The sequence below is a fragment of the Rousettus aegyptiacus genome, unplaced genomic scaffold (assembly GCF_014176215.1).
Source record: "Rousettus aegyptiacus isolate mRouAeg1 unplaced genomic scaffold, mRouAeg1.p scaffold_m13_p_3, whole genome shotgun sequence".
NCBI classification, from domain to species: Eukaryota; Metazoa; Chordata; class Mammalia; order Chiroptera; family Pteropodidae; genus Rousettus; species Rousettus aegyptiacus.
Window position 1 is genome coordinate 45,952,111 of NW_023416306.1, and position 12,435 is coordinate 45,964,545.

At 38.5% G+C, this 12,435-nt stretch overlaps 1 protein-coding gene across 1 annotated transcript in view; it reads right to left on the reverse strand.

Annotated features, from left to right (window-relative positions):
* Positions 1 to 8,081, reverse strand: part of PGM5 (phosphoglucomutase 5) — a 155,592-nt gene extending 147,511 nt beyond the window's left edge. Inside the window, exon 1 of the mRNA XM_016135551.2 lies at positions 7,202 to 8,081. Within this exon, the coding sequence (XP_015991037.1) occupies positions 7,202 to 7,462 (261 nt within the window). The 5' untranslated portion in view covers positions 7,463 to 8,081. The remainder of the gene's footprint in view (positions 1 to 7,201) is intronic.
* Positions 8,082 to 12,435: the final 4,354 nt, after the last annotated feature.

A 12,435-nucleotide genomic window follows, 5' to 3' on the forward strand; every position in this document is an offset into this window, starting at 1 on the left:
GCAAGTATTATGACTCTTCCTATCTTCATAAGTAAAGAAACAAACCCCAGAAGGCTATGTGATGCTCCCACAGTCATACAAGTTGTAAATGGTAGTACCATGATTCAAATCCAAAGCTTCTCTCTTTTTTTTCATTATTCTTTGTCGATGTGTATAATTATGAAAATGATGCATAGATACGTGTGATTATTTAATGAAGAGAAATATATGAAGTAGAAAGGGAAAGACTTCTCCTTCCCTCACCATACACACCTACAGACCTCAGATATATTCACCGTTAACTCTTTGGAGTGTGTTCTTCCAATCTTATTTTCTATACATACATTTATACACAAAAGTGGGATCATGCTACACATGATACTCTACTAATTGCTTTGTTTCACTTAACAAACTATCATTCACATCTTTCTCATGTCACATATAGATACACCTTGGATTTTAATGCATCCATGGTATGATTGTGTCATAAATTATGTACCTGTTCTCTACTGTTTGGAAAAGTTGCAATGAGTATTCTTGTACACAGATGTTTGCACATTTGTACTAAAAATCTACAGGATAGTCTTAGACTAAGGGATTCCTGGATTACTGGACAAGAACTGTATTAATTTAGACATATATTACCAAATTGCCTGAACGAAAAGTTGTATCAATTTAATTTTCACCAAATTTTGTGTATTGTAGATATTAAAACTCCTTCCAGTTATTTCGTGGGGTCTTTCGTCAAACTGAATGAATTCTAGTCTTACGGTTTGAAATTCTTTCCTCTTTCCATTAGAAATATCTAAATGCAACACTAGATATCCCTAGCTACAAAACAGAACCCTTATTAGAGGAAAACAAGTAAATGCAATAATTTTAATATATTGTGTAAAAGCACCTATTACTGAGGCTTGGAAAAGAAAAGAAAAACTTCTGTGACTACGCCAAAGAAAATAATTCCTTTGGGGATTGAATGTTCCTGAAAATTTTCTCTTCATATAAATACAGACTTTAGTCCAAAATTTGATGTCACTAAAAATGTAAGAGATGAAAGATATTTAAGGACTCAGAAAATGAGAATTTTAACAAGTCTTATAGATACTCTAAATATCCTCCCATCCATAACAAATGAGAGTCAAGTCAGATGAAAGAACCTAAAACTTTCCCATTGGCTATGAAAGTATAAACAGTAAAGTCACAATGGCCAAATCTTGAGTGCTTGTAATTAACTGTTAAGGCTATAGGTTAATGAAGAACATTGTAGACCTAGCATTCTACCTTCAATTTAAAAAGCTCTGGGAAATTTAGACCTTTTTCCCCTGCCTATTATTCCCAAATAATCCTGTTGAAATTCTATTACAGTGTTTATTCATTTTACTGTTACCTAAATGAAGAGTGGCCAAGGCCCAGAAGATGTGGGTCAAGGTTGGTGAAGCCAATACCTATGCTGAGATTCTTCAAAAATGGGCTCCCACTTTTATTCCTCAAGTCTGTACTAGTAAACTTCTAGAGTTATCAAAGGGCTCAAAGAGAACAGATGTTTCATAAAAAATTCTTAGGGCAAGTTTTATACATAATGTTGCTGATGTGTGTCTGCCTTTTTTGATAAACATTATTATACTTTATCAGAAGATTTAATAAAGCAGCTTAGTTAAAAATGCCATCTGGGTCTGGACACATTAAACAAAGCTTAAAATAACCCACACCAGCAACTGGGAGGGCCCAGCTGTTCTCAAAACCTCTCTCATTCCTTTTACTTCCTCATAAAAAGAAAAAAAATGTGAATGAAGACTTAAGGCTAAAAGATTCAAGAATGAACTGACTCAAACAGGGAAATGGAGGGAACCAAAGGCTCCCTAAAATTTGCTGCTGCTCATATAATAGATTTCCCAGTTCCACAAATCAGGGATGGAAATTTGGGAAGGGAAGCAAGATAGAGTTAAGGAATGATGCACTTTAAGGTTTTCTAATGTATTACAAACCTTCCTAATGTCTTGGCCATAGTCAATCATTCCATTCACCTATTCTGTAGTGAAAACCAATAGAATACATGAGCATTCACCATTCGGTTCTTTTTTTCCCTACAAGAGATAAAATCTGGAGCCAGCCAACCCCAGATTTCCAGATCCATCTCAAGAAAGAAGCCACACATGTTGTAGCAGAAGTTTCCCTCTCATGCTTCCCTCTTCCTTCCCTACTTTCCACCCACAATCATATCCCATTCTGTTTCTCTTCCAAACCCATGTTCCTTGTCTTTGGGGCCACAGATAGGCTAGTAAATGCCAAAGCAAGTGTATTTGCAGTCTCTGGAGCAACCATCTTTCCATGACGTGCTGGAATCAAATACAACCTGTGCAAGCACCTTAACTGGAGGGCACACCCAAGTCCTTTGCTGACCCTGCTTTCCTCATGCCATTGCACTCCAGCTTCTACCTCTAAAAGGCTTCACAGGACATTGAGAAGCTCTTCAATTCTGTAATTCAACAATAATATCGTTGTTGTTGATCGTCATATGGCCAGTACAGTAAATGGCTAATCAATAGATTTTCTTTTGGCTAAAGTGTGCGATGAAGATATAAGTTGTTTGCAAAAAAAAAAAAAAAAAACCCACTGCATATTTGACTCAATACATGCATTCAAATAATTATTACGTGAGATGTATTTAATTTACCATAATAATACTCCCTTATATTTCTTAGTGCTGTGGGTGTTACAAAATGTTTTCATATGCAATGCTTCATCTGATTCCCAGAATAATTCAGTGATGCTCTCATACCCAATTTATAGATGAGGAAACAAGTAGTTTCCAGGTATTTCAAGAGGCTAAAGCATTTGCCCTATAACTTATAACACAGGGCTAATTTTGCTAATACAGTGATTGTCCTACTTCACCTCATTGTCTCCTAAGCTAAAGTCTGGTTTGGGTTTGCCAAATATGTATTTGTAGTACTTAGCAATCTACCTTAATTTAACCTATTGTTGCTGGCTCCATTAAACACACACACACACACACACACACACACACACCTTTAAATGCAAGAGCTGTGCTGTCCAGTATGGTAGCTACTAACAACTTTTTGTTATTTACATTGCAATTTTAATTTTATTTAAATTTCAATTTTAATTAAGTCAGTAGCATTAGCTGCATTTCAAGTGTTCAATAGTCACATGTGGCCAGTACAGTGCAGATTATAAAATATTTCCATGATCACAGAAAGTTCTACTAGATCGTTGATACATAATGTCATCATCTCCAGGAAGAGAAGACTTTAGAAAAAAGTCAGAAACATCTTGAGATAGACACGGTGCTGTCATTGTCCAATATTAAAGGTAGTGACTAAAAAAGATTATAACAAAGAGGAAAAAGAATGTTCTTAGCCACAGAGGGATCCACCCACAGAGAGGCAAACGCATTTTTGTAGCCATTATGTTGCATTTAGCTCTTGAACTCTTTAAGAGATTAGAATAAATTGATATATAGAGGATCTAAACCCCTGAAGAGAATTTAAAGCAGATGGAAATAGAAATAGGATAAAAAATACATTAGTTATAAACTAAGTTTAATTATAATTCTAGGTTTAATCATAATTCATTTCAATGATACGATATACTCTTTGTAATTAGTAGTTATTTTTCTTTAGCTCTGTATAGTATGACATAGTCTGTATTTTTAAAGGAAAATTAAAATACTTCAGGATTTTTTTTTTTAGGTAAATTCACGTAGTCACATAAAAACTACAAAAACAAGTTTAAAAATCTTTTCATTATTCACTAATCCTATATATAATTGATTATATAAAAATCCAGGAGTCCACAGCAATATTACTAAAAGCTAAAACAAAATAAAACAAAGTTTATGTATCACCAATGGAGGTGTAGTTTCACCAAATTCTTACTATGAAAATTGATCATTAAAAACGAGAAATATTCTGCTTTCCAGAGGGAACTCGATTACAGGATACCCAAATAGCCCAGTTGTGAGGAAAATGTGTAGTTTATAGAAAAATGTCAGCTAAAACATATAGATGGAATTAGAGAATTAGGAAATCATCATTTTGAAACTCCTAATGAAGTAATCTACTCAAGCCAGTATCATTAATGGATGTTAAAACAATTGGGTAAAGGTTAATAAGGAAATGAATATTCACACAGTACAAAGTTCACCCCACAGGCTACTTACTGGTTCCAATGGGGAAAATAATGGAAAAAATAGGCAATCACCACCATAGCATCACGAATGATGAAACGACCAGAGATTGTTTCCTAATGTGATGCAACATGAGTATATACCATCACCTATAAAATATTCTTGTAAAAAAATGTTGATTATGAATCTAATTAAGCCTTTACAACTAGTTTTTAGTTCACTAAAAACAAACAAACAAAAAATAGAGTGAAAAGTTAAATGACACCATTAAGAAATAATCAGAATATTTTAGAAAAGGTAGGTTGGAGAGACGCTCTACAGAACAACTGACTGGCCTAGTCTAACAAGAAAATTTCATTAACAAAATGAAAATAAATAATGAGGTACTTTCTAGGTTAAAAGTGACTTCAGACGAATAACCAAATACAATATGAGTTCCTCAATTAGAAAAAACCAGTTTGAACAAATCAGCTATAAAAGACATTTCAGAATGATTGAGGAAATCTGAATGTGGACTGTGTAATAAGTGATACAAAAAAATCACTTTTTATTTTCTCTGGGATGATAATGATAGTATAACTGTCAAAGAAAATATTCTTATTTTTTGGAGATTCATATTGAAGAATTTAGAGGTAAAATGTCATTTTTTGGAATATACTTTAGAATACTTTAGCCCTCAAAAAAAGATGAAACAAGTATAGAAAAATATTAATAACCGAGGGTATGGGCATATGAATGCCATTAATTTATTCTCTCCACTTTTCTGAAAGTTTGAAAATTTCATAATTGTATGATTAAAAAAATTTTAAATACCAAATTGTATAGGTATATATCTGAGAATCTATTTTAAACTTTATGAGATATTAAAACATTAGTAATGTAGTTTATCATTTTAGAAATCTAAAGTTCTGCTCTCCTCCAGCAATTACATAATCAAAGAGCAACTAAAGTTTTTTCTAGAAAATTACTTTGTAAAAATAACTTTATCAAAAAAATTTTTTCAAGTAGAATGCAGCCCACCCAGTCACATTACAGTGACTTCAAAAAGAAGAAATTCTATTTTTCTACTATTTTTCTAACTTGTTTATGAATACTCAATAGGACCTCAAAAAAAGCCAAAACATTTGTAACTGAAGTTCATTATTCCTGAATAAAACTCTACAGTCCACGTCAAGACACAAGTGAATTCCCATAATTTACAGTTCTCAAAACCAGTTTTGCTTACAGTAATCCAAACTGCACTTCTCTCAAAGCTGGCCTTCTGATTATTCATTTTGCTTTAGCAAAAGCCCCAAGAAAGTGAAAAAAATATGGAAAAGATTAAAACTGGCTGTTTGAAATTTTGATAAATATGCACCATTCTCTTCACCCATGCCTACCTATCATAGAAGTAGTACTTTCAGATTATTTAAGAGATGGTGCTTCTATGTGCATTTTAATTTGTCATTCTGACCTTCAAAACAACTGCTAGGTTAAATTTGACTCTATTTTAAGCATATCTTCTAAAATAAACCCCACTCAAAGTCAATAAAATGTGTTTATCGGAGAAGACTCATTGAAGTAAGAGGTTGAAGAGTCTTTATGGTAAACTGTGCCAAGAAATAATAAAGCATAATAATAATCTGCCCATGCAAATCAATAACTGTAGTTTCAAAAATAGCCTGACCCACAATAAATATTGGACAGGCTGTTTCTCTTAGTCCCTGGAAAACTGGCCCAGGAAAGAGTATGAAAGCTGCCATAGCTCTCCCAACGCTCGTTATTTTCTATCATTCCACAGGAACAGCTTTATCTGACAAGAGTAAAAGACCATTTGTCAACCTCTCTCCAAATCCCTGATCTGAGCCAACTTTCACCAATCCCAAGTTAGAGCCAGAGAGAAATACAAGTCTTGTATCTCCAGCATCTGCTGGGGCTGGAAATCACAGTTCCACCATCCAACTCATCCCTCGACCCTATTTCTCCCAGTTGCCCTTAGTTATTTTTTTTTTTAAAGTTCTCTTTTCCCATCCCTGAAATACTGAAAAGGGGAAATTATAGTAAGCAAATGTGAAACACGAACAACCCCAAAGCTGGAAAAAAAAAAAAAAAAACCTAGAAATAAAAAAAAAAAGGAAAGTATTAGGAAGAGGAAGGAGGGAATCTAAGTGCCAGATAATTGCTTAGTTTCACTTTTTAAAACGTCCACACTCATTTATAAATCTACAGAGAGTTCATTTCAAAAAACGGTCTGTATTGAGGGTCTGACTCCATTAACAAGGTTGAAGTCAGTCTCTCAGACAATGTTTCCCACACCAAATTCAGAGACCTGAAATTAGGTATTCCTCTTGTGCAAGTCCTTGAGATGCTGCTGGATTTGGGAAGGAGAAAATCAGGGTATGGAGATATGCCAAAAGGTGCTTCTAGATCTAGGGTAGGGAGGAAGGACGGCTAAGTAAAAAAAAAAAAAAAAAAAATTCAGATTACAAAAGAAGGCTGCAGAGATCATGGGAGAATGGAAAGGAAATGAGTATGAAAACTGAAAGGGAGAAGAGGCATGAATTGTCAAATGCCTAAGGGCATCATGGCAAATCCCATTTTACACTATTTAGTGATATGTCTCTGGGGAACTGAGAGCCCAGGCTGTATAGCATCAAAATGATCTCTGCCTTATCCCTACCTGAATCAAATTAATCATGAAATAATTCTACTGTGTTCATGAACCAACAATATTAAAATCCTTTACCATTTACTGTCACCAAATATGTCAGGGATCAACACTGGTGTGTGTGTGTGTCTGTGTGTCTGTGTGTGTGTGTGTGTGTTCTGAGACAACACTACTGTTAAATTTGGCAGAGCCAAAATTTAGAGTAGAAAAAGATGGTTGCAAATAGGACAATGTCCAGCGTACGCTGGGGAGGCCTCGAAGAGCAGTGGTGGCAGGACGTTGGAGGCGAGGACAGGACCTTGGGAGAGCCGCAGAGCCTGGGTGGGGGTCCGGGCCAACAGAGGCTGGCAGGTAGGAAGGGGCGAGAGCGAAAAGAGGGGATGGTATAGGCAGGATGAGAAGCGAGAGGTGGCCAGGTAACTCACCCCGTTGGCCGCGGCCATCTGCACCACTATCTCCGTAGCCGTCCTGCTGAAGTACCTGCCGTCACTGCCCACCACCATGGTGCAGCCCTGGCGATCGCGCAGGTCAATGGATGATAGCACGCTCTGGATGAAGTTGGGCAGGTAGTTGCGCTGGCCCTCGAAGAGGCCAGTGGGCCGCCTCAGCCCCCCGCCACCGGTTGGCCGCTGGTCCTCGTAGGGCGCCGTAGGCACCGTCAGCACCGGGATAGGGCTCCCCTCCATGGCGCCTCCTGGACGATCCTGCCGCAGCTCCTGGGAGCCGGAGGGAATCTGCAGCCCGACGGGGCCCCCCCACCAGCCTGACGGCGCGCCCGGACTCCGCCTCGCGCCCGGGTCCCCTCCCCAGCCGCCTGCGCCCTCCCGCGGCACCGACCAGTCGATCCTCCTCCTCAGCGCGGCCCCTCGCCGCCTCAGCAGAGTTTGGCCTCTACCTTCCAAGAAAGTTTTCTCCCGCCCAACTTCCTCTCCAGCCGGATCGCCCAAAGGGCTCACAGTTTCTTTCTCGAGTTGGACTCACTTTCGGAGTGTCTTCCCAAAAGTCCGCTCCCAGTGCCAGCTTCCCTGACCCCCAGCTACGACTCCTCTTGCGCCTGGCCCAAGCTGTCCCCAGAGAACGCTTGCCTCCGGGGCCCACCCTCCGCTAGAAAATAGCCGGGAGCCTGGGGTGGTGAGAGCTGGAGCCAGATCCTCTCCCGCACTCCCAGTCCCTCTCCTCTTTCACCGGCAATCCGGTCTCCCGGTCTCCCCGGGAGTGAGCAGTTTACACGCACAAGTTTCTCTTTTGAACAAGGACTAGCGAGGGAATTGGGAGGGGGTTGAGCCTTTTGCCATCAGCGAACAGCCCCAGCCAAAAATAACCCTGGAAAGGCGAGCTGAGAATTGTTATCTCCTGCCAGGGCTGAAATTGGAGGCTGGGTACTGCGTGTGCGTCTGTGTGTGCACACACACCACCACTACCATTTGTTGCAGGGAATCACATACTGTCAGGTCCTTCGACCCAGTCATCCGCACTTTTCCCCAGGCTCTCTCTCAAGGCAGCCCACCTTTTAATATGAAAACTTTTTTTCTTGTGATGGTTGTGAGAGCAGCAACACAGACACACATTTCCTTATTCTTCTTGCGCTTCTTACCCTCCCTGGCCCAACTCATGCTTAAAAACAGGCTTGTGCCTGCTTATTCGTCCATACTGCTCAGCTCTTACCAGAATTAATCACTTTCAACAGGAGGAGGGTAAAATCCCTTTTTAGTACCTTACCACGAATGAATGAACAAACTTGAATTAAACAAGAACAGGGTACCAGAAACTGTTAGGTCCTTTCCATGCACCCTCTCATTCTACAGGGACTAGCAATGTTCTGCCTTGTCTCCATAAAGCCCACTTAAAATCCAAAACCAAGAAATACCCTATAGAAAATAGGAATGAAAAGAGAACAGACTAAAAGGATTAAAACCCAAAGAGGGAAGCAACAATTCCTATTTTTGCTTCTATCTTCTTTAATCTTTGAAGCATTTTTGCGCCCAATAAAGCTACTGTCCTGATTATCTCCTGCTTCTCCCCACCCCCTAAATATTGTCTACTTCCTGGGACTAAGTTTGACTTGCTGCAGGGTTATAAAGTGTTTGATTATAGTGAGATGACTATGAATAATACCTCACATTTATATCCTGTTTTGCAGTTGATAGAAGGCTTTACATCTGTTTTCTCTTTGGAGGCTCAAAACAACTAAAGGTAGAAATGGCATTTATATAATTTCCATTTTACAGATAGGAAGAAGGAGGCTTTCTTTGAGGTCAAGGAAGTGGCCACGATAGTACTTGCTGTCAGGTCAAATACTTTTATGGCCCCTCCCCTTTTATTTATTAAAGTATGATGGAGAATCACTGAAGCCAGCAAATTAATCCTGCTGGGACTTTTTAACTGCTCTCTTAAACAGCAACACTTTTTTTCTTTTTTTTTTGCTTCTACTCTCTCCTTGGCTCTCAAGAGCCCAGTACCCTGTAAAGTTCTCCATGTTGGAATTGAGAAAGCCGTGGCTTAGTATCAAATAGAATCTCAACACTTCTAAGGATCTAAGGATCTGTGCATATCTCTATGGCGTGGGCTTTTTTTTTTTTTTTTTTAAATCAATTTCTACTAACATCTCATTTTGCAATGAAGGAGAGTATCATTTTCAGAAGAAAAGAGGGTGGTAAATCCTTTACCCCAGTAAGGACACAACACCTAGCCTCAGAGATGCCCCCAAAGACCTCCAGGATTCCATCTCTCCACTTCTAGCAACTGCCTCTTTCTCTTGACATCACCATCATTCTCTTCTACCACTCCCAGCTCCTTCCATTGGACTGAAGACAAGCCATGCATATCTCAGACAAGATTTCACAATTTTACTAGCCAAGAAGAAAGCCTCCTCCTTTGGTTCTAATCTCAAAATTCCCAAAGACTGATGGGTTCAACTCCAGGTACGGTGCCCAGCTACACTGCCAGAACCCTACACTGAAAGAGACAACAGTTCCTCCAAAGTAAGAGGTGCTGTTCCCCAGAGGGAGGAGAAATGGGTGACCAAATCATAATTGTCCACCACATACTTCACACTTTCCCTGATAAAGACTTCTGAAAATTATTTTTTTCTGAATTCACATAGCACTTTAGATCAACATGAGGTATGTTTCACGTGCCGCTAAACCTTTCTATGTATGTCTTCTCTCCTTTAGCTGTATGTGACCTTTAAATAATTCCTTAACCTCTCCTCACCAAGAGATGGACATTATTATAATAGCTACCTCATAAAATGTTGGAAGAATTAAAGTACTTAGTACTTTGCCTAATGAATTTTAGAAAGGCATTCAATAAACATTAGATGTTCATAAATTGCCATCAATGTTATATTAATCATTATTATTATTATTAACACATAGCAAGAATGACAGTTTACATCTTTATAGACCACCACTATATGTAAAGGGTCTTTAGGCACAGGTGATATTCTATAAAGGATGGCTAAATTAATCTGTGGTTTTTGACAACAGAAATTCAAGATATATAATTTGCCATTGACACATACAAAAAAAGAGTTTATGAACTAAAGAAATCTCTTCAAAGCTGCTGCTGAATTTGATCAAGTTAATGTCAATAAATTTGTCACAGTAATGGAGAAAGAAACCCAAGGGGGCCCCACAGAGAAAAAAAACGCCTTCTCCATAGTTGCTCACTGATGAAAAGAGAAGGTCATATTAGATTGGTGTTTCTCAGAGGGTTTTCCTCAGAACATGGGTATCTCACCAATGCTGTGCAAAGTAAGAGTTTCGGACTCAAGTAACTTTTTAAAATCCAGAGCACTCTACCCTATTATTGGAGCATCACAATGCACATTTTCATATTAAAAGCTCTGAGAGATCTTTTTTTAAACTGGTACTTCCCAATCTAACCTCACACAACCAGTTTGCTTAGGGAAAGAGACTCAGACTAGCTTTGTGACTACGGTGATGGTACCTCCTCCCCCTTTGTGTGTCCTCATTGGGCTAGGTCAGGGATAAATATATGTCCGAGATTCTAACAGCTAGTCACCCCTTTGTGCTGAGCTCAGAGCTTCTCTGCAGCATGGGTCACAATGAAGGGAAACTCTGTCTGCCTAGAGATCCCTTTCAGCTCTTTCTGAGCCTCTAAGGAAAGGCATCTCACTGAGAATTCTAGGCATGAAACAAGAGCAACTGATCTATCCTTCCTTCCCCTTGGGACTTCCTTGCTCTCAGAAGGCATCAGTGAACATCTCCATGTAGAGACTACACTAGCTAACTCAGCTAGACCAGCATTCCTCATAAAGAGAATTAGGGGTAAAATACATGTTTAAACACTTCAAACCTTATCCCCCTTCTTGAAGATTCACAAAGCACATTAGCATATTAAAGACTCTGAAGTTCCACAGGAAAGAAACCTATTTAACTTTAACCCAGTATTTCCAAATTTTATTTGACCACAGAGACTTTTTTCAAAATACCTATTAACAGATCAAGATCAAGGACATTACTATTTCATGAAACACTTATATCTCTGGGGTCCCTTCTAGCTTCCTTCTATGATTCCTTTTTTTTTTTTTTTTTACTTATAAGGCATTAAAAGATTAATTTCAATTTCCATCAGGCTTCCATTAAGAGATTTATCAGAATTTGCAAAAGGGAGCAGGTAAAATTGCCCAATTAAAAAATATATCCTTGAGTGATTTTGAGACTTAAAAGGAATTTTATATAGAGAGAAAAATAGATAGATATATATAGATATAGATATAGATATAGATATTCACATATAATTTTATTTTATATGTTCTATTCTTCCATCCTCCACCCACCCCTAACCTCTTAGCTGGCAAGAAAGGTTGACACACATATTTGGCTGATGGTAGTTTTGTATTCCTACTGAGGTGGAGTCTACTTCAGTGTACACGAGGGGAGTTCAAAACTTGTTGCTGATACACTGAATCTAACAGCAGAAGTAATGCTAAAAGCACAGGACACGAGGCAGAAAAGCAGGCAGAGTATAGGGTAGTCCTCTAAGGAAACACTAGTTCCCTTTTTTTTAGTTGTTTTTTTTTCTTTAGTTTCAAGTATACAGTACATTGGTTAGACTTCTATATAGTTCATAAAACAATTCCCCATTTTCTCCCTCCCTCCCCTGACCCTCCACCTAGCCAACGTATTAATAATGCTAACTGTATTCCCTATGCCGTGTTCCGCATGCTGTGCTCCCCATTCCTGTGACCGTCCATCAGCTACTCATTTGTACTTCTTTAGCCCTTCACCCCATCCTCCCAGTCCCCCAAACCTCCCTCCCCTCTGTCCGACACCAAACTGTCCACTATATTTGTGAGTCTGTTTTTGATTAGTCTGTTCTTTTTATTCCTTAGATTCTGCATATAAGCGAAATCATATAGTGTTTATCTTTCTCTGTCCGACTTAAATAACTTCTCCGTCCATCAAAGCAATATCTTTTTCCATCTCCTTCCTTTTCACATGTAGGGGTCTTGTTTTCTTATCCTTTCAGCTACTCTATCTTTTGGTTGGAGCTCTTAATTCTTTTCCATTTAAGGTACTTATTGATAGGAATGCAGTTATTACCATTCTTTACCTCTGTTTTTGATACATGTTTTTTCTTTTTAAAGATGTCCCTCCAACATTTTCTGTAATACTGGTTTGGCGCTGATAAA